Source organism: Sciurus vulgaris (genome assembly GCF_902686455.1).
Source record: "Sciurus vulgaris genome assembly, chromosome: 3".
Taxonomy (NCBI): Eukaryota; Metazoa; Chordata; class Mammalia; order Rodentia; family Sciuridae; genus Sciurus; species Sciurus vulgaris.
The window spans coordinates 168,355,932-168,378,096 of NC_136463.1; the positions used below are offsets into that span (position 1 = coordinate 168,355,932).

The following is a 22,165-nucleotide window of genomic DNA, read 5'->3' on the forward strand; positions in this document are numbered from 1 at the left end:
ATTGATACCAGGGATAAGAGAATGAATGACAACAGAGGAAGTTAGTGTGTGATCTATGTGAGACTAATGCTCTTTTCCTTCTTCCAGGCTGAAAAGAGACTAGTAGCAAGTGTCACACCAGGTATGTGGTTGTTTGCTCTATTTCAGTCAAATCCATTATCCTTTCTAGTTTAAAATGTCACCCTTCTCATTATCTGATGGATTAGGTACACAGAAGAACTTTCTTGGGATCTGATAACTCACTGGCTGGAATGGGAATGAGAAAAATACTGCAATGAAATACCTTTTTAGCTTTGCGCTTGTGTTGTCATCAGAATCATTACATTTGCATATGCTACCTACTACCTGTGTGTGTGTGTGTGTGTGTGTGTACTTTTTTAAAATTATGGAAACTGTAATATACACTTAGTTGTGCTTCTTATGCATTTCCTGAGACAAAATCTTGTTAAAATAAAGGTTAGGAGTATAGCATACTTAAGTGTTTATTTCAATCCCTCTTTCTTTTCACAGCTTTTGCCAATTTTACAATTGAAGCTCAACGTTCCTTCATAAGCATTTCCTGTTAAAATGTCCTTGACCCTTACAGAGGAGCAGAGAAAAAAATTGAAGAGAATCGACAAAAGGCTCTGGCCCGCAGAGCTGAGAAGTTAATAGCAGAACAACCTCCAAGCACAGCAGTGAGCTCCTCTCTTGCTGCCAACCCTTCCCAGTCCAAGCAGGGCTATTCCCAGAATCTCCCAAAAGAACCTTCTAAGCCAGTAAGCCATGGTGTCATTTTCAAGCAACAGAATCTCAGCAGTTCATCTCAGGGTGACCAAAGACCTCATAATTCCCAGCATTTGCAGCTCAGCACACCAGAGCAGCCTAAGGGGACATGGAAGAACCAAGAAGGGATGTACACAGCCTGCCCAAGCCACAGCCCACCAAGTCAAAAAACTCCTGCTGAACTCTCTCCACCTTTGGCGCAAAGCCCTCCAAATGTCCCTAACCAACTCCTCTTGGGCTGTAAGTTAGGTCCAGGTCATCCTCAGACTGCACATAAGATTGAATCAACACCCCTTGCTAACTCAGCTCATGAACCTTTGGTTGAAGCAAAGAGTTCCCAGGAGACACCAGCTTCCTCCTCTGGACAGCCTCCCTGGGATCCTAAATTAGAGGCCAAGGCAGTGAAACCTTCCACCTCAAGGCAGAACATTCCTAACATCCATTATGGCTCAGGGGGTGTGACACCCAGAACAGAAGGAAGATTCCAACAGAAATTGGGGACCCTCACTCAAAAAACAGTAAGCTCCACAAGGGACAGTGCATAAGGAATGGAGATCGTTTCCGGGTACAGATCGGCTATAATGAGAAGACTCCTCGCAGTGTTAAGCGTCTGCCCAGCAGAAGTTATGGTAATGAGGCTTTTGTTCTGCAGCTGTTTTTTCTATTTTTGGAGTCTCTTCTAATCTAACAGTTTCTCATAAATATTAAGAGTGCATTGGCACATTCCGTCCATCCAGTTATTAAAACTTGTTCTATTTTTGCTATTGTTTCGCTTTATAATAGACATTGCCTCAAACAGCTGCCAAACTTAGGAGCTACTGCATGGCCATAGGGAGAACAGCTGAATATTTACCAAGAAGCCAGTTTCTTTGCCAGGTGTTTTGCATGGATTGCAGGATTTAAGCCTAAAACCATTTGTTTCAAATATGTAAATCCCCCACCCTCCATTTAAAAAGCGATGGCACGGCTAGGTTGATTGATCTGGAGGGGAGAGCCGGGTTGTGGCTCGCTTGCCCACATCTGAGAGTGACTGGTCTTCGTGTTGCTTGGCCTGACTTACACTAGGATGCAGAGGAACTGAGTTCTCATCCTCACTTCCCTCAGCCTTCTAAATAAGGCCCAAACTTCCCACGTCCTGATTTGAAAACAAAATAATTACCTTTATTTGTACTTGTCTTCTGCAGAGATTTTGTGAATCAGTAGGGGCTTGCAGCTCAACTATTTTGATCTTGGCATTTGTTTAGAAAACAAGCTTTTATTGACGTGCTCAAGTGCAAATTAAAATAAGAGTCATCAGCCTTCTGTTTTATTTCAGATGCTGCCACCAAGACGTGGGACTTCAGCATGTCCGACTACAATGCTTTGAGTAAGTGAGTATGTCATTGTCCCCGGTGGGGGGAGATCCTTGCATCAAAAGGTTCTAGCTCATGGTGTGTACCTCCCCATTCTCCTTCCCACTATGGCCAACCTAAGAAGGTGGCTCCTTGGGCAAAGTTCATTGTTCATATTAATAAGAGCTAACTTTTTTTTTTTTTTTTTTGGTACTGAGGATGGGCACTTTACCTTGGAGCTACATCCCCAGTCCCCTTTTTTATTTTATTTGGAGGCAGGTTCTCACTAAGTTCCTGAGGCTGGCACTCAAGCTTGTGCTCCTCCTGCCTCAGCCTCCCACTCACTGGAATTATAGGTGTGGGCTACCACACTCAGCTAAGAGCTGTTATTTAATGGTACCTTCTGTTGCATTGAGCTGTTCTAAGTACCTAAGTTATGCTAACTCCTTATAGCAACCATTTTACAGATAAGGAACGGTTCCAGAAAGGATGAGCAACTAATACAGGGTCACACAGTTAACAAGTTTCCTCTGGGATTCATACCATAGAGTGCATGTTTCTATTGGACAGTGCCAGCGCCAGCAGTTAGAGGCAGCTATACAACGTCCTGCTTCTGCGAAGATCACAGTTCAGCACCACAGCCCCAGACCCTCTGTGGCCAGAGGGCTGGAAGTGCTGAGAGGGGTTGCCCTTGGCCAGAGCCAGCAGACGCCGTGTCTGCTTGTTGTCAGCCTCTGGATTTCACCTCTCTCTTTGGAACTTCTGTTGACTATTATGTAAAAGTTTTTGTCCCCTCTTCCTGGTGCCTGCAGCCTACTCCTGTCCACGAAACAGCCCCAGGTCCTTTCATCTCCCATTTTACTCAACCCTCCTAGTAGCATTTCTATACCTACCCTTCCCCTGCCCAGCTCAAAAAAGGGAAAGGTAGGATACATGCTCAGATCACTTCTGTGTCCATTTGGGGCATGAGGCAGAACTCTTTGAGGTCAGCAGTGCAGTTTTTGGGAGCTGATAGGACAGCCCCTGCAGAATTTCCTGGTTCTCTCCTTGGCCTTGGCTTCTTGAAATGCATGTTTTGGTAGTCTCTGGAGCATTAGTTTTTTAGGGCTGTCTTAACACAAATAGAATAGGGGTAGGGGTGGAGGGCTTACACCTAGAAATATATTTCCTCACAATCTGGGAGAAAAGAGGTCTGAGATCAAGGTGTGTGCCGAATTGATTTCTTCAGGGGCCTCTCTGACTTGCAGATGGACAACTTCTCTCTGTGTCCTCCCATGGCCAAATCTCTGGGGTCTTTCTTCTTATGAGGACACCAGTCATACTGGTTAGGGCCCTCCCTGATGACCTCATATAACTTTAAAAGCTCTATCTCACAGTCCTTATTCTGAGATCCTTGGAGTTAGGGAACCCAGCATAAATTTTGGAGGGACATAATTCAGCCCATGACGTGGCTGGTAGGAAGCCCACTTTTTAATCTATTTGTACCATGTTGGAAGGAGAACCCCTGCTGTGGGCTAAGATTGTTGGTCTTGCCAGTTGTGCAGTAATCCCAGTGATTCGGGAAACTGAGACAGGAGGATCACAAGTTCGGGGCCAGCCTCAGCAACTAGTAAGGCTCTCAGCAACTTAGTGAGACCCTGTCACAAAATTGAAAATTTTAAAAAAGGGGCTGGTACAAAAAAAAAAAAAAAAAGATTGCTGGTCTTGACATCTGGTATTTTCATAGTTGCTCTTTTGAAACCTGTGACTTCCGCTGCATCAGTTTTTGTTTATTTTGTTGTCTTTTTGCTTCTGTTTTCTGACCACAATGCTTGGTGAGAGATGACTCTGCTTTTGCAAATTCATTTAGATTTGCTGTGTGGAATGATTGCTTTTGGTGTTGCTGCTCATATTTTTGTTTTGTTTTTGCAGTACTGGGGATTGAACCCAGGGAAGCTCTACCACGGAGCCACATCCCCAGTCCTTTTTGTTTTTTATTTTGTGCTAGGGTCTTGTTAAGTTGCTGAGACTGTCCTTGAACCTGTAATCCTCCTGCCTCTGCCTCTGGAATCATATTGTGTTTTTTGAAAACAGTGTTTATTGGGTCCAAAATTCACTATGTAACTTTTAGGTGAAGTTTACTGAATTATTTGGCTTTTCTGCCTTGACATCTCCTGCATCAATTTTGGATTTGTGAATTTGTCCTTGTATGTCTAATTTTCCTAAAGGTTCATGGTTGTTCTGTCATTTCAATACTACACATTTTGTGCGTGTGTGTGTGTGTGTGTGTGTATTTTTCCCCCCTGTACGAGGGATCAAACCCTGGTCCTTGCACAGGCTCGGCCAGTGTTCTACCACAGGCTACATCCCCAGCCCAGAGTTTGCTTTTTTAACCCTACCACACGCCCATTGTAGAACAGAAAGATAGAACATTAACACACAGAGAAGAAAACTGGGCCTTGTAATCTCCCCACTCAGCCACTATTAACATTTTGGTTTTATTCCTTCCAGCCTTTTATTATGGATTAAAAGAAATAATTACATTTATATGTAATTTTTATCTTGCCTTTTGATTAACTATTTTAGCATAAGCCTTTTTGTTTTTTATTTCAGTATAAGCCTTTTTATTTTTAATTTATTTGTTTATTTTGGTACCAGGAATTGAACCCAAGGGTGTTTAATCACTGAGCCACATCCCCATCCCTTTTAATCTAATTTAATTTTTATTTTTTATATTTTTATTTTGAGACAAGGGCTCACTAAGTTGTTTGGAGCCTTGCTGCATTATTTTAATTAATGTTAGCAGTTAATTATGAGTGATGTAAATGCAGGTGCCATTACAATAATGTGCCCTTGTGACCTTCAGAAAATGATTTCATAAGCCAGGCGGGATGGTGCATGCCTGCAGTCTCAGTGGCTCTGGAGGCTGAGGCAGGATGATCACTAGTTCATAGCCTAGCCTCAGCTACTTAGAGAGGCCCTAAGCACTTAGAGAGACCCTGTCCTCTAAATAAAATATAAAAAGGGCTGGGTTGAGTGCCCTGGGTTCAATCCTGGTACCAAAAAATAAAGCTACAACAACAAAATGAGTTATATTATGATCCTAATAGTTGTTTTTTCAACTTTTTTGTGTTTTACTAAAATTTCTAAAAAAAGTAATTACTGCTGAGTGTTCAGTTGTATGAATGTGCCATAGGTATTTGAATCATTTCTTACTGTTAATTTGCTCCCATTTCCCCCAGTCTTCCGCTATGAGGACACCTCTGGTGCACAAGAATGTCTGTGTTTTCAGTTGTTACTTGGCATAGATTCCCAGAAGCTGGATCATTATGATCACTTTTTAGAGCTCAAGTGTAACTGCCAAGTTTTCCCCAAAGGTTTTATTCCCAACTAGCAGTTGTCTGATTGTTTTTTCTGCAACTTTGATAAATAAAAAACAACTTCTTGTATTTCTTGTATTTGTGGAGTTGGACATTTGTTCAAATGTTTCCTGCCATTTTTCCTGCTTTATTGAGTTGGTTACATTTATATCCTTTTATTTCATGACCTTACTATTTTTCTAAGTGTGAGCTTGGTTCCTGTTTCTCGGGAGTGTCTTTCCTCGGTTGTCTTGCCTTTCGGTGCAGTTTGTTTCTGTCAGTTTGGTTGTATGCAGGCAGATCCACAAAATGCAAAAGTGGTACATGAAATTATGTTCTGAACCATGTGGTCTGTCAGTGACAGAGCAGTGACCTGGGAATAGGGTTAAATGGGCGATTTGTGCTGTGTTGACTTCAGTGGCTTCTCCAGTACTATGTCAGAAATTACCCAAGTTTACTCATCAGTGAACTGCTTCCCCTTGTTCATTTCTGAATTCTATATTTTTTAATTTAAAAAACTTGATTAGAAGAATTATATTCTGTGTGTGTGTGTGTGTGTGTGTGTTTATTTTAAGAGGGGTCCTGCTACATTGCCTGGTTTGGCCTCAATCTCCTGAGTTCAAGAGATCCTTTTGCCTTTGCTTACCACATAGCTGGGACTATGGGTATGCATCATGCAACTGTCACTTTCAATAAGTATGGAAATTCCTAAAGCCCCAATTAAAGGACCCTTGCAAGCCTTCCTAATTTAACAGTATCTCTTCTCATCTCTGCTGCATACCCTGTCCCTAACTACTTCTCTCTTCCTTTGCTTGCTCTGTCACCCTAGGCCACATGAAAGTTGCCCAGAATTGTCCATCTTGTCACTTCTGTCTTTTTCCTCTTCCACAGTGCAAGCTGCTCAGTGCCTCCCCACAGTCACCCTGGAGCCATTGGAAGGGGTCAGTGGCAGCAGTGGGGGACAGGCCAGCCTTCCTTCAGCTCCATCCCTTGCCTTTGTCAAAGGGAGATGCATGCTCATCTCCCGGACCCGCTTCGAGGTAGACGTCAGCTATTCAGAGGACCTAATCGCACTATTTAAACAGATGGATTCCAGGAAATACGGCAAGTAATTGGTTTCCGTGTTATTCCTAGGATATAGGGTGGTCTGTGATCCCAGCGAAGTGTCTCCATTTTTATTAAAAAAATTACTTTTTTTCTTTTTTTGGTGCTGGAGTTTGAACCCAAAAGTGCTTTACCACTGAGCCATATCACCAGCCCTTTTTAGTTTTTAAATTTGAGACAGGGTCTTTCTGAGTCACTTAGGGCCTTGCTGAGTTTCTGAGGCTGACCTCAAACTTGCCATCCTCCTGCCTCAACCTCCCAAGTTGCTGGGATTACAGGTGTGTTCCAGTGCACTGGGCTCAAAAATGACTTTCTTGATAGAGCCTTCCTGTTCTGCCTCTGTTACTATAAAGATGATACTTCACTTGTTCCAGATGGTGAACACATAGTGGGGTACTGTTTTATTCTTAAGGTCTCCTGAGAGAAAACGCAAACAATTTTCCCTAGTCACCCTGGTCCGTGCCATCTTTGTAGAAATAGGTAAATTCCTTTTAAGCCATTAAAAAGCATGTATTTCTATTTTAGCCTTAGCTAAGCACAAAAAACAGCAGTTGCCCTTAAAACTATTGCCTTTCTGTAGATGATGACAGTGGTTTGCAAACCTGAGCATCATGGATACCACCTGTACTACTTGTTAAAATATGGCTTGTTGGACCCACATTTAGCTTTAGAGTGAGGAAAAGAAAAAGAATATTTCCAACAAGTTCCCTGGTGCTGCTGCTGGTCAGGGGCCCACAGTGCCTTTGTCTGCAAAACGCTGCTGGGCCTGCACTCTGCTGCTCATGAGCTTCTCTGGGCTGCTTCAGAAACACTGGTGCTTCCTTCACACCCAGAGCTGCTGATTTAATTGTTCTGTGTTGGGGTCTGGCCTTGGTGTTTTTAAAATCTTCAAGCAAACCTAATAATCAGACCAGACTGAAAACCACTGGCCAAAGCAGAGAAAGTTTTGCTTTATTTTTTGTGACGTTCTTCAAAAGCTGCCCATTCAGAATAGGTCAGGGCAGCTTTGGAATCTGGACTCCTGGGGCTCATCTTGAGTTCCATCCTCAGCGGCAGCCCAGGGTGTTTTTAAAAAAAGATTTTAAATTTTATAGATTAGTGTTCTCCCATTCTTGGGAGGGTTCTAATCTTTCTTAGGCTAGCAGAAAGCAAACCCTGGAAACAGGCCTGTGAGGTCCCCATTCAGAGAAGGTCACAGAAGATACCACTGTGGAATCTCTGCTCTTAAGAGCTTGGATCAGAACCTGGGCTCCAGGGAGCCTGTTGTGCCTACCAGGTTTTAGCTGAGGAGCCTGGCTGCTCAGCAGGGCATGGTTCCTGGGGGTGTCAGGCCTGAAGTGAGCTGCTCAACGTGAGACCTGGGATTCCCGCTCCTCGCCTGCTCAGATGTTGGCGCTGCAGCTTGTGTGGTGATCCGTCTGCACCCACCTCTGAAATCACACTCCCAGCCTGGTTTGCTAGAGTGAGTGGATAAGACTGAAATGTCAGCACGCTCATCCTGTGCACACCCAAATGTCTAGAAAACTGTGGTGGGATTCTTGGCCAGAGCTTTCGCTCCTGGGTTTCCCTCTTGCTCCCCTGCCACCATCGGAGTAAGCTGAAGTCAGACAGCGGCTTTCTCTGCTACCCCCCGCATTCAAGATCGTCTGGGTCTGGTTCTCCCATCGGTGACACCTAGACTTTCTCACTTTTTCCTTCCTCAGTTTTGGGCCTATGTCCATGGTGCTTTTTCCTGTACCACTTGCTTAGAAGTGGACAGTGGAGGGAAAAGTTGACTTTCACTGCCCAGATAACATTTACAAAATCCAAGCCTTCTTGATTTTCTCAAAGGGTGAATTATTAGGGAAACCCCTCTAATTAAAAAATCAGCCACCTGCTGGGTAGTAAGGTGCTCCCCCTTCTTAGTTAACATTGTGTGTAATTAATGCTACACTGTGCCATTTAGCAGAAGACACAGTAGTAACAGTGACCATATCTTAAGAACCTGCTTTCTGAGCGTCCATTGTTTTCCAGGCATACTTTGTAAGCATTTTATGTTTAAATTCCATGTAATCCTCACAGTAACCCTGTAGTGGCCTCACTTTTCAGATATAGGAACTGAGGCACAGAGGTGTTACAGAGCTTGTCCAAGATCACACAGCAGTAAGAGGCAGAGTAATAATTTGAATGTTGGTGGTTTATTTCCCTCGTGGAAAATGGAGCTAATATCAGCCCACATGGAGTTGTGAGGGCAGGTGAGATGGCACCAGGATTTCTCTTGGCACAGTGTCTGACTTGACGTAAGTGCCAAGTAAGTATAAGCTACAGTTGTCGCCCCTGTTGGGTATTTAGGGCATTTGTGACCTGGGCTATCCTTAGTCATGTGTCCTGTGGCACCTTTTATCACAGCCCTTGTAGCCAGGATCATTGTCGTCTCTGCTTGTCCTTCCTCTTAGTGTTCATGGATGCTTCAAGGGCAAGTGCTCTTTGTTCCTTTATTCTGGGTGCCTAGCGCAGGATCAGCCACGTCACTGGAGTTTAGTGGAGCCTTAGGAAGCCAGGGAGTGAGTAAGTGAGTGAGTGCTGACTTAGCAGAAGGGCCATGTGTCCTGTCGGCTTGCTTATTTATTTTCTCTTCTCATTGCAGATGTCAATACCAGGAAATGGAACTTTCTCTTGGAAGAGCACAATAACTGAGTGAGAGCCCACCTTGCTGTTTTTTATATCGTCCTGTTTTTAAGATTTAATAGTCTTTAAATTTAAGTCTTTAAAGAGTCTCCTTCTCCCTCTGCTGTAGTAACCTCAGTAACCCTTCCTGAAGACAGGATGGGTGAAAGTGAGATGTTTTCAAGCAACTTTGTTCACGTCCACTGACAAGCGGCTTTGTGACAGCCCACCTGGATGTAGGGCTCTTCATCCCTAAGGGGGAGATGCTGCTGTTAAAATCCCTGAGGCCTGAGAAACCGTGCCTTCATAGAAGTGGCATGGATGTGAGGAACCAGTGGTGAGCTGGGATTGCTTAGCCTAGGTGAGAGTTCTTAGATGGCCTCTAGGAACAGGCTCTCAGCTTACTTCTAGAACAAGCAGCTCAAGCAAGTAGGAGAGTTTCTGTGGTCCTCAGCTTTGTAAGAGGCTGCATTCTGTAGACACAGGAGTTTAGACAGGGGACTTCAGCATTTTAACAGGTGCCACAGAAGCTGAACAGAGGAAGGAGGTGTGCATACTGGTGAAAGAAGGGATGCTTGGTGGGCACAGTGGCACATGCCTGTAATCCTAGTGGCTCGGCAGACTGAAGCAGGATGGTGAGTTCAAAGTCAGCCTCAGCAATTTAGGGAGACCCTGTCTCAAAATTTCAAAAAAATGGACTGGGGATGTGGCTCATGGGTTAAGTGCCCTGGGTTTATCCCCAGTACCAAAAAGAGAGAGAGAGAGAGAGAGAAGGGGATACAGTGTGGCTTATCATTTTTCTTCTGTGTGCCCTGCTTAGATGGGGCAGTAAATTCTAATGCACCTGAGAAAGAGGGGCGTGGTCATGTCTTGACCTGTCTGTCCTCCAGGCTGTGAGGATTCTGCAGCGGGTTGCACTGGTTCCCTCTGCTTGGCCCCCTGTGGGCTTGCTGGGCCTCCCAGACAGTGGGAGGAGGTGTGTGTTGGCCATCATCCAGAAGAGACCTGACCCACCCCTGGGAGCTGGGGCCCCCTGACCGTCTTGCTCCTCAGACTAGGGCTTTAAGGAAGAGGGAAAAGCTGAGTTCCTTCTCCATGTCTCCTGTTTTGTGGCTTAATGTATGATGTGTGTGATGTGCGGTAGATATTTCAACATCCTAGGTCCCATTTGTCCCTTCCATTTAAATTAAAAAAAAGGAATCTAAAGGAATCTAATCTTTAATCTTTATCTGTACTGACAGGCATTACATGTAAGGATGTAAGGAAAGGCTTTTGGGTCTTTGAGGAAGGATTTGCTATAAACTTCAAGGTTAATTTTGAATATGAGGTGATGCTATTTAGTATCAGTAAATGCTGACCGAGGCAGGAGGATGCCGTCAGTCCAGCTCTCTGGCTGCTGCTATTTGCAGTTTGTGACTTGGCGGGAACTATTTGACCAAAGTTAAATGTTTGATGAGAAATAAAGTTCTTTCCTCTATCTTTCAACCAAGAAAGATACATAAATATGTTAATAAAAAGACTGACTTTTACAGAATGATGAACAGCAGGATACTTCTAGCATTTGCAGATGAACATAATACTAAAAAACCATGACTTCTGACTTACATAGCTTTATGTAGTAATTTCTAATCTTTTGTGGGCTATAGAGTCCTTAAACTAATGAATATGGTTGGTTCTTCATCCAGAAAAGTGCACATAATGAGCACAGATATAAGTTTGCATTTCATTTTAATAATTCCATGGATTTTGTGTTAATAATTCTGATTTAGAGTTTTTACCTGCTTTCTCAGCATTATGAAGTCTCAGGGAGATAAGACTGATCCTCTCCATTTCACAGATGGAAGAAAGCTTAGGCCCAGGAAAGAAAGGAGTTGCTTTCCTTCTTGGGAGCATTGAAGGGTCACAGTAAAGTCAGTGACAGAAATAAGACTAAAATTGCTATCTGCATTTGTAATAACCTGACCCATTAGGAAATTTAGGAGCCATCCCGTGAACTAAGAAGCCAGGGAGGGAAGACATTGCAAAATGTAGCAGTTTCCAGTTCATTTCTGATTCCATCATTAACACTGTAGGCCTGGGAAATGTGATCTTCCCTCCCCACCCTGGGGTCTCCTCCCTCATGTGTGAAATTAGATCACTGACCCGAGCTAGTGAGCATGTGCTTGTCACACTAATGCAGAAATGGCAGTGAGACCTGAGTATATAAATGCCCTTCTGTGGCATGGTAACAGTTATTTTCTCTAGTAAAGTGAATCTAAAAGCTGTCCTGCTCTCCTTTCAAGTGACTGTGTCCTTCTGCTGGCAGTGAGATTGGCATGCGGCCTCTTGTTTCCCCCGGCTGTCACAGTCCAGAAGGGTTCTCAACAATCTTGTCTTGTCAGCTGCTATTTGAAAACATTCACATCTCTCAGCTGTGTGGCTAGTAGCATTCTGCCAAAGAGCTTTTCACAGAAATGACTTCTAGGTGACTCATGAGGCCAGGCACACATGCTTGTCATCTCTCAGCACCAAAGAAAGGGCAATAGAGACAGTGGTTCACAGGAATGGCAGCCTTCTCACAAACATACCCAGCTGGCTGAACTAGCAGCATGGGATTTTGGAGACAGTAGCTGGTAGGAAACAGTAGATGTGTCCCCCGCCTTCCCCCACACCCCCATTTGGAATAGCTAAAAGAACATAGTGCTTACAAAGTACCACATTTTACATCAGCCCTTAGCTTTCATCGGGTATTTGAGTTCTGAAGATCTCTAGGATTAAAATGAAAATGGTTTTTGCAAGTACATGGAGTGCTCAGTCTCCTGGAGAGTGCAGAAATCAGCATGCTCAGATTTAATTTGGAGATATAAGATGTATTTCTACGTTAATTTGGATAGCCCGTTTTATATTAAAGCTGCCAGCCTTCCCTAATTTCCTGTAATGGTGATTCTGTTCATGGAAATGGTTTCCAGAAATAACAGGTACTTAGTGAAGGACAGAAATGGATTTAAATATATTGAAAATACAAAGCAATTGAAGGTAGTGGTGACAGCTCAGCCCTCCATCTTTACTTAGGTATTTTGCGGGGTGATGAGCTAATGGTTGGGCCTGAAGACTTGAACCACCTGTGAGAATATTAAGAACACATCTGATCATGCCTGACTGTATGGAATAGAGGACCAATAACCATAGAATTTCAAGTAATAGTGGGTAGAAATAAAATACTTCTTGTTTCTCTTTTTGTTATCCTTTCCTGGATACCTAAGGGCAATTAGCCCACTGGTGGGTTACTATGACCCCAATTTGCATCTAGCCTTTTTGAGAAGATGGCTTGTAGCAGAACCTGTTCAGCTATGTATCTGAAGCCCTTTTTCCTTCCTCATGTCTCTTGGGCTTGACCTTCTGGATCACACGCCTCTCTGTTCTTCTTTCCAGTTACAAGGGTACGTGGCCTCCCGCAGGTTCAGCTGGATCCTCTGCCCAAGACTGTCACCCTGGCATTTGCTTCTCAGCTTGAGAAGACATCGCTCCATCCTGCTGATGTTCCTGATGCAGACCTTTCTGGAGTGGACACCAAGCTCGTGTCTAATCTGATGCCCTTTCAGAGAGCTGGAGTCAAGTAGGTCCTTTCGCACTCTCTTACACAAATTTCATCACTCACCAAGGACTGGGTTCAGATGCTTCCTCTTTTCTGGATACTCATCTTGCATGGGTGACTAAAAACTTCTAGGCATTAAACAGTTACTTGTGCAGTTACCAGAGCCTTGTTATAACCATTGATTTCAAATTACATGAATTAACCAGGACTCTGGATTGCAGGTGTGCAGAGACCCAATTCAAAGTAGTTTTAACAGAAATGCATGTGATGGAAAATCCATCATCTCTAAAGATCTCCTCGGGACTCTCTGGTCCTCTTATCACTCTGCTTTCTTCTTGGCTTGCGCTATTCTTACCCAGACACTCCTCTTAGTGACAGCTGGTGATGTTGTGGACTTCCAGCTTGCCTTCCATTAGCTCAGCAACCCAGCCCAAACCTATTTTTCCTGGTGGATCTGACACTGCAGTGGGTTGGTTTAATGTTGATGCTGGAACCAGTCATATGGCCTTGGAGGCTTGAAGTCTTGCTGAGTAGATCCATCCTTGGATCTAGTGGGTAGGGCCTGTGACACCTGAATTACTTGGTCTGAGAGCAGAAAGTCAGGGTGACCTTATTATGGAAAGGAAAAAGATCAGGTCATATCCTGACCTTTTTTCCCAGAGTGTCTTGGTAGAAACAAGTGATAGTTTTCAACTTACCTTTTCATGAAAATATGGGATTTGAAGGAGAGAAAAGAGGAGATCTTGATGGTCTGTCCAGAAGTAATAGGAGTTAGAGCTATTATTCGGCAGCATAGCTGGAGACAGAGCCCATGCAAGGGAGGGAACCCAAGTTCTCAGTGGAGCTGACAAACTGTAGAGTTGCTGGCCTGTAGCCCGAGTGGTGCTCAGGTACAAGCTCAGCTATGCTCTGAGCAAATTCTCTTCTCTCCATACTCTTTGGACATAGCTGCCCTTGTATCCCCGTAGTTTCAGCCCTGCCTGTCACCCCTGTTCTCCTTTCCCCTCCAGCTTCCATCTCTCTTAGAAGAACTGACTTTGAAGAACTTCTTGCTTTGCCATTTCGGTCCTTCATCTGTTGAGGTGTCCTACAGGCCTCATTTTCACGAGGCTCAGGGTGGTTTATTCTTTGATCTTTCTTCTTCTGGCTTCTTCACCAGACCTGAGGCAGGTGGCTGAGCCCCACCCTCTGAGCAGCCCGTCTGCTGTATCCACGTTCTTCATGCTCTGTTAGAGATCCTTTGGCACTTGGCGGATGCTGGTCTTGGCAGCTCACCCCATTACCCTGAGGGAGGCGTATGTGAGAGACATCAAGCCAGATGTGCATGCGACCACAGCTGTAGCCACAGGACTGGACGGGTTAGAAGCTTTCATCTTTTTCATGGTATATGTTGTAAAGCTACTATGGTCCTTGTAACCTTTCTTCAAAGCTTCCTAATTAAATCCAGTTTTTAACTTTCAGTCTCTGAACAGTTAGAGGTGTAGTTTTGGGGGATGTGAGCTGTCCATTCCTGTTCTGTTTTTTAATATAAGGACTATGTTGAACATACGTTGATATTTACGGAGCAGAACCTCTTAGACATATCAGCTTCTGCTAATATATAACTGATCCCATTCAGCACATGAATGGATCCAGGGCCAGAAAGAGCCATTTACCTAAAGTCACTCAGTTGCAGAGTTGGCACTGAGGCTCAAGTCTATGGCTTCTGATGATGCATGGCGTTTCTTTTCCTTTCCTACCAAATTAGAAAAGATGCATGTGGCTGTGTTGCTCTGTTATCCAGTTCTTTTCTTTGTTCTCATGTTTTGGAGACTTCGTTCCTTAGTTGGGCCACCTCAGGGCAGGGGAGGGGGAAGAAAGTGAAGTTTGGGGGTCTGTTCTGCTTTGAAAATGACCAGATGGACCAAGCCATCTGGAAGTTGTGGGTGGCATAGCCGAGGAGGCTGAGACAAAAGGCACCCAAAGGGAGCGGGGTTCTCCGTGGATTTCGTTTCTGCCACCAATTTTGCAAGTCAGAAAATGAAGTGAAAAGATGAAATTTTCACACCCGCCCTCCTTGTTTATCTGTGCTGTGGGTAGATCCCAGAACTGGCCGGGAAGATTTTATAAAGCAGGTGTGCGGGAGGCAGCCAGTCCTGTAGGGGACAAGAGGGTGGCATCCTGCTGCCTCCTCCCAGCAGCCAAGGCTGGGGCTACAAGAAGGGCCACTCCCTCTCACCCAGGTAGCTGTTGTTGGGAGGACAGGGAAGTCCCATGACATGGCACCCCTCGTCCTACATGCTGCTGGGCTTTGGGCATGCTAACCTCAGGTCCCCAGAGAACTACTGCTTAGTTTCCAGGAAATCAGAAAGGCCAAATGCAGCTTAGAATCCTTATAGACCCCACCAGATGCAGGTTAGAAGACATTACTCTCTCTTTTTCCTACATGAGAATTGAATAAAAAGCTGTTCTATCTGCTGTTTATCATGTTTCTGAGCAAATGGTTAGTTTTTAGGAATTAGATGAAAGAGGACTGGGGTTTGGAGCAGGGGACCAGATGCCTGGCATTTGGGATCCTTTAAGCTTCTTACCAATTCGTCTAGTGACTCAAGCAGGTCTTTTTGCTGTTTGTACCTTGGACCTTTTTCTCGCTTTTGTGGAATAATAGTTATAATATAACCACTTCTTGGTGTTTATGAAGGTACCAGGCAGTATCTGAAACGCAATGAATATCGTCTCCGTTGGTCCTCCCCGCACCCTGTGTGCAGGCACTGCTGCTATTCCCTCTTCACTGCCAAGGGTGCATAAAGGGGTGCAACTGCTAAGTGGTGCAAGTGGGATTCCAACACAGACCAGTGTGGCTCCAAAATGGTGAAGTCCCCCTCGTGTGCACACTCCTAGCGTTTGTAGAACCTAAGGCTTCAGGACCTGGCTGCTGCCAGTGGAGGAGAACCCTGCGCTGAGCTCCTTCTTAGACACTCACTCTGGCCCCCACCCTCTTCCCGGTGCACCCTCCTCCTCTCCAACATTTTCCGTCTCTGCCAGCTCTGCCCTCTGCTTATATGCATATGAAGCGCACTTAGATCTTCAGAAAGCTTTATTTTTAACCCCTCTGACTCGTCTTTCTTTCTGTTCTTCCTGGGCAGATTTCCCAAGTGAGTCACTGTCCTGGTGATGGATGGCTGAGCTCGCCCCACCTTCGTGTTCCCGTGGGCTGACTCCTCTCACTGAAACCTTCCCTCCTCTGAGTCTCCCTCCCTAATGAGCTTGGAGCCTTTCCCCTCGGCTCCGATAGCCGGATTAAATTGCCTTCTAGGTCTTCTCCTCACCACTTGGCCACCATTCCATATTTTCTCTTTGTTGACTCCCTCTCTCTTTTCATTTTATATTGCCCCCAGATCTGCTCCTGTCCTTTCCTCTTTTGGGGGCAAATCTTGCTGCAAGTAGTGCCCGAGCTGGCCAGGACAGCCTGCGCCGTGTTTCCTGCTTTTGGTAGTGGTGGGTTGACGGACATGGGATGTATTGGAACACGTGTACTGAGCTGCTAACTCTCCTTTGTATGCTTGCAGTTTTGCCATAGCAAAAAGAGGTCGCGTGCTGCTTGCTGATGACATGGGACTGGGAAAGACCATCCAAGCCATCTGCATAGCGGCCTTCTACCGGAAGGAATGGCCACTCCTGGTGGTGGTACCGTCCTCTGTGCGCTTCACCTGGGAGCAGGTTGATTCTCTTTGTATTGGAATCTTAAGAAAGAAGGTTTTCCTTGATATGAGAATAACAAAAGAATGGGTTGGAAACAAGGCCTTGAACCTCTGAAGGTCTTGTCTCAAGTGAAGATCAGAAGAAAGATGAGCTGGCAGCCTGCAGGCAGGCTTATATTTTCTGAATTAGTCAGGTTGTACTTTAGGGAAGAAAGTCAAGGACTCACCACCTTAGGGACATCAGTTGGTTCAACAGTGGACACTTCCAGTACCTCTGTTCCCTCTGTATGCAAATTAATATGTTCCATTTGTACCACACTTTATTCTAAAATAACTTTGCTTCCTTAATCCCATGACACAAGACAGTGACCCCCTTTACAAATGAGCAAACTAAATCTCAAATGGGTTAAGCACCATGCATCCTGTTAGTGAGGGGCAGAGTGGGACTCAAAGACCCCTCTTGACTTCTTGGCTCAGTGTTTTGTACTCAATAGAAGGTGGTATGGGTGGGATGTTCCCTGTCGCCCAGGTCACCTTATGGATGGAGAACCTGACATGAACGTTGAGTTATTGAATCCCTGTAAGCAAACACAGCAAAGAAGGAAGACCTAGCTCATTAGCTATAGCTTTTCCTGACTTTGTCAGCCTTGTACTTCCTTATACATGCCTTCTTCCTGAGGTCTCTGTGAGCTGTGATGGACAGGAAGCAGCTCTTCCTGCTGCTTGTCAGCCTAATGCCAGATGTGCCATCCTTACCAAAGAGAAGGCAAAAACTTAAAAATGTGTGTTGAGACAATACATTTTTTTGCTATCTATATGATCTGAATTCTATCAGCACCTGCGGACAGCAACCATTCAGCCAGTACCCTGTGTGTGTTACATTCCCTTAGTACCCCAGAAGTTCCAGGGAAGAGTCAGGTAGATGGTTACAAGCAGGACCAAGACTAGGGAAAAGGCCAGCACCCCCAGCATCAGAACAGTGCAGCCCAGGCAGTGCCGGGACGTGCATGGTCACCCAGCATCGATGGGATGCCCAGCAACTTCCCACTGGCTTCAGGGAGCAAGTTTGATTAGGAGCTTGTAGGGTTGCTGGGGAGAGCAGGTGGTTTTGTAGAAAATATTTATATAAACACTTTCATCATCATCAGTAAACACTTAAGAGTTTGCCTTCAGTGTACTAGGCTCTCCTAAGTCCTTTATAAAATTCTTAGAAAGAATCATATTCTTCCCCAGCAGAAACTTCCTGTCTGTTTAGACCACAGAGATGAAACCCAGAGGCATCACAAGTGCTTGCTGACAAGGGAAGGGGCGTTTTATCAGTGGGCAATGAAGGGGCACGGAGGGTTAGAGGGAGGTGGAGAAAGCAAGGAGGTGGCGAAACCGGATGTGCTTTTCAGGGAATGATAAAATCGGTCCATATTGAGAGCTCTGGAGAGGGCTGGATAGTCATTATTTATTGGGTTTTGCTCTCCCCTGTCATCCACAGGCCTTCCTTCAGTGGCTGCCATCTCTGAGCCCAGATAGCATCAACGTGGTAGTGAATGGGAAGGGCCACTTGACAGCTGGCTTGGTCAACATAGTCAGTTTTGACCTTCTTAGCAAGTTGGAAAAACAGCTAAAGACCCCTTTCAAGGTCGTCATCATTGTAAGTGACTTGCAAAGTCTTCAAGTACTTTATCTCTGTGGAATCGCTTGGAAACTTCTAGAGGATCTGTGATCTCCTTGAGCCTTTCTCAGTTTCTTGAGGACTAGAAATCAGTGTTTTTATTTTGTTAGAGAGCTGGCATTTGATTCCTCTCAAATAGCAGTTCTCAACTCTGGCCACATGTTAGCATTTACTGGGGAGCTTTTTTTCTCCTTTTTTAAAATGTTAGCAGTTTTTTTTAAATTTTGTTTTGTTTTTTTGGTGCATTATAATTGTACATAATGATGGGATTTGTTGTTACATATTTGAACATACACACAACATGCTGATGTATTTTGGCTAATATAATTTCCTGGGTAGCTTGTTAAAATTGTGGTTGAATGCCTCTGTGCTAAGGTTTCTAGCCTATCTCTCCTATAGCTTGAGTCTGCAGTTGAGGCCGGCACCTTGACCTGAGACCATCTGGGGCTCCAGGACAGCAGCCTGGACAGTTTGGGTGTGTGCCCTCAGTGGTGCCATTTTGTCAGAGTAACTCAGAGATACTGTTCAATAATAAGTTACCTTTCAGCCAATATAAAGACACCCTGCTCCCCCAAAACCAAACCAAACCAAACAAACAAATAAACATAAAAAGCACCTTTTACTGGAGTTGGCTTTTAAAACAAAGTCTTTGCTAGAGCCTGCTCCCAGATCCCACAGCACATCTTTCAGTTCCTGGCTTTCCTTCCTTCGCAGCTCATGCACTCATGAGGAAAGTCTGGGCAGACTTGGTACCCAGCCAGCTCTGTCAGAACTGAATGTGTCAACATAGTTCCCAAATCAAAACATCGTGGGAGCTCAGACAAGGGAAGAAGACAATTGCTGACCTCAGGGGCTCTCTTCCCATGTTCTAGACTTGAGAACCACACTGTGTTCTTAGCATAAGCAAACAGAAATGTACATTTTTTTTTCCCCAAAGCTATAGGGTGACAAGTCTTTGGGGGAGCCATTTCTAGTTTGGCACAAATTCAATGGCTTAAAAACTATTAGCATCCAAGTGAAATGAAAACATTAGAAAAATATCCCACTCGTCTAGCATGCACAAGAATCTGGGTTCAATTCCTAGTGGCATAAAAATTTTTTTTTAAAACATAAAAGAGTATTCCAGGGTGGAAGGCAATGGATCTGGGGTGTGGGGAGCAGAACACCTTCATTTCTTGTGTGTCCCCTTGTATGAGGTGCTTCATCTGTAACCATGGATCTTCCCAGAGCCCCTGAGCCGGCATCATCTTTTATTCTTGACTTATCCCTTCACAGCTCATGGAACTGACAGCGGCAGTGGGGGATCATTCCCTCAGACAGAAATCATTGTTTAAAGCTGGTTGCATCTGGCTTCAGAATTTGTTTTTTCTGTTTCTGCCATGAATTTTTTGGCAAACATTGGTTTGTTCTTCAGTGAAGTAAGAGCCCTGTCCTCTTGTGACTTCAAAGAAACATTGTAGAAAGTAATATAGTGACAACCCTGTCGTGTCATGCTTCTTAGAAGCAGTTTGCTTTCAAGCCATTGCTTAGGACATGTTTTCACCCATTAGTCAGAGGGCCTGGTCCCTTTATGTCCTTGCACTTTCTGTGATTTCTCTCTATGAAGAGAGAAGTCCCATGACTGTCCCAAGGACTTGTCATGAAACCAGAGCATGATTGTTTCTAGAGACTGTCTTGATACTTTGGGCGGGCGTCTCATGCTTCCCTCCATTATGCTGTTGAGGCCCTCTTTGTTCATCACAGCTGAAATGGAACAGGAGTCCTCATAGATTTCTCCAGAGACAGAGCTGGAGTCTTTTTAGCACCCCCTATTCATAGGACAGCTGCAAGGAATCCAAGTGTCAGGTTTGATCCAAGGGCTGTGTGTGTTAGCCCATGTAAGACAGCGTGCACGAGGCTCTGGCTTGTCACCAATGCCATGGGGGGAGAAAGTATATATGTAACACACGCACATGTATTTTAAATATATATGTGTGTGTGTGTGTGTGTGTCAACCTCATACATTAAGAACTATCATTATATCCATTTCGCAGGTGGAGAAACTGGCTCCACAGAGAGGTCAGTTAGTTTTCAGAGTCACGTGGCAAAGAACTAGAATGTGTACCAACCTAGAAACTTTTCCCTCAGGTACTAATAGTGTAGTAGTATAACTCATTTGACTTTAGAAAATATGACAAATTCTGTTTGCTTATGCACAGAATGCAGAGCTGTAAGTAATCATGCTCCATGTTCTGAACATAATAGCGAGTTCCTGGAGGACAGGACTCATCCTCTTCTTTCTCAGTCCCCACGGGGCTTTATTCACACCCACCCCAGTGATAGCACTGACTGATCGGTTGTCAGTGTGTCCAACATTCTTGCTGTACTGCTGGCCCCTGGGGCAGGTGCTGGACACATGGTGGGTCTTTAGCACTCTTTAGTCCTGTGCCACATAGATATAAGGTGCCTTTTATGAAACAGTAAACCAATTTTCAGGGGCTTGTTCATCCAAGTAGCCTCCGAGGGGGCAGGGATTCACTAACCCCACCTTGTTAGTGGAAAGGGTTCCCAGAAAGATATAAGTGACTTGCCAAGACTGTAGTAAAGAAGCCACCCCAGGGCCCTGGGTCCTTCCCTGGCCCCCTGTGTCATCTCCTTGAATGAGAACATGCTATGGCATGTGTACACATGGAAAATGCCAGGCCAGCCAGCGTGCATGCCTGTAATCCCAGGGGCTCTGGAGGCTGAGGCAGGAGGATCATAGTTCAAAGCCAGCCTCAGCAAAAGTGAGGCACTAAGCAACTCACTGAGACCCTGTCTCTAAATAAAATATAAAATAGGGATGGGGATGTGGCTCAGTGGTCAAGTGCCCCTGAGTTCAATATCTGGTACCAAGAAAATAAAAAAAGAGAGAGAGAAAATGCCAGGCCAGGGTCAAGCTTGAAGTGGGCTTGCTGTGTCCCTCAGGACTGAGCCTTGTTCACCCACATGGCTGTTTCTTTCAGGATGAATCTCATTTCCTCAAAAATATCAAGACTGCCCGCTGTCGAGCAGCTGTACCCATCCTAAAGGTGAGTGCTGATGAGAAGAGTTGGGTGTGTGCCCGCTGGGCCTGAGACCTGCGGTGTTGCTCAGATGTGTGGTGTTGCTGGTTGAGCCATTGCTGTCCCAGCCTGTGAGCTGTGGATGGGTGGGATTCAGGATTGACTGAGGGCATCTCTCCTTGGGGTTTGGTGCCAGTTCCATTTTCCTTCCTGATGTCCTTCTAAGGACACAGTGGTCCAGTTGAAGACCTGTAGAAGGTCACAGGCTAGGTTGGGACAGGACTCCAGCATTCTCCTCTGGCTTCCTTCCTGGGTAGGGGAGAGCCTGTAGCAGCTTATCCACTAAGCATCTCAGAAGAAACTGAGTCACATGTAGTGGTACGCTGTCAAGGTATTGGGAGCCAAGAAGTTGACTTAGCCAAACCTAGGACCAGCCAGGGCCAGTGGGTATCAGCAGGAAGCCCTGGCAGAGCTGAGACTTTCCTTGTAAGCCTGTCAGTCACCTTTCAGTGCTCTCTGGGCTTCTTTGGCTCACAGGAGGGCTGGCTGTCCACATTCTTTTCTGTGGGGTTCTGCACTAGTTCCTGAGCACCTGGATGGCAAGAGTTGTGCTTCAGAGCAGGAGTGGTGGGAATGAGTCAAGGGTCGGGACTTCCCTACTCAGGTCTGGCATGCTGTGTAGGCTGTGTTCCTCTGGCACTCTTGTCGGTGTCTTGGTCCCTTAGCCCTCACAGAGGAGGTAGGCACCAGATTTCCTTCTGTCTTCTTAGGGTGAGTTCTTTTCCCAATGTGAAGTGTGGATTATGAAAGTAGTGTTTTCTCTCATGCAAGTTAGGAGTCTCACAATGACTTTGGAGGAACCCACTTTAGTTGATGTAGACTGAGCAAGTTTATCATGTACTCTATTTAGCCAGCCTTTGTGTTACCCCAGTGTTTTGAAACTGCAGCTTTTATTGTTTAAAATGAGTTTTTACCTAAACTAAGGAAAACAGATTTGCTGATTATTAGTCAAATTTAGCATTTGACAATTAGTTTAAT

The 22,165-nt window shown here is 45.0% G+C and overlaps 1 protein-coding gene across 1 annotated transcript in view; it reads left to right on the forward strand.

The window, feature by feature from the left end:
- Nucleotides 1-550: 550 nt before the first annotated feature.
- The window catches only part of SMARCAL1 (SNF2 related chromatin remodeling annealing helicase 1), a 51,682-nt gene continuing 30,067 nt past the window's right edge, over nt 551-22,165 (forward strand). The window contains 11 exon segments of the mRNA XM_079133000.1: nt 551-592; nt 595-1,290; nt 1,293-1,394; nt 2,081-2,131; nt 6,326-6,538; nt 9,165-9,206; nt 9,209-9,214; nt 12,596-12,779; nt 16,307-16,457; nt 17,925-18,083; nt 21,089-21,154. Coding sequence (XP_078989126.1) covers nt 568-592; nt 595-1,290; nt 1,293-1,394; nt 2,081-2,131; nt 6,326-6,538; nt 9,165-9,206; nt 9,209-9,214; nt 12,596-12,779; nt 16,307-16,457; nt 17,925-18,083; nt 21,089-21,154 — 1,695 coding nt within the window. The 5' untranslated portion in view covers nt 551-567.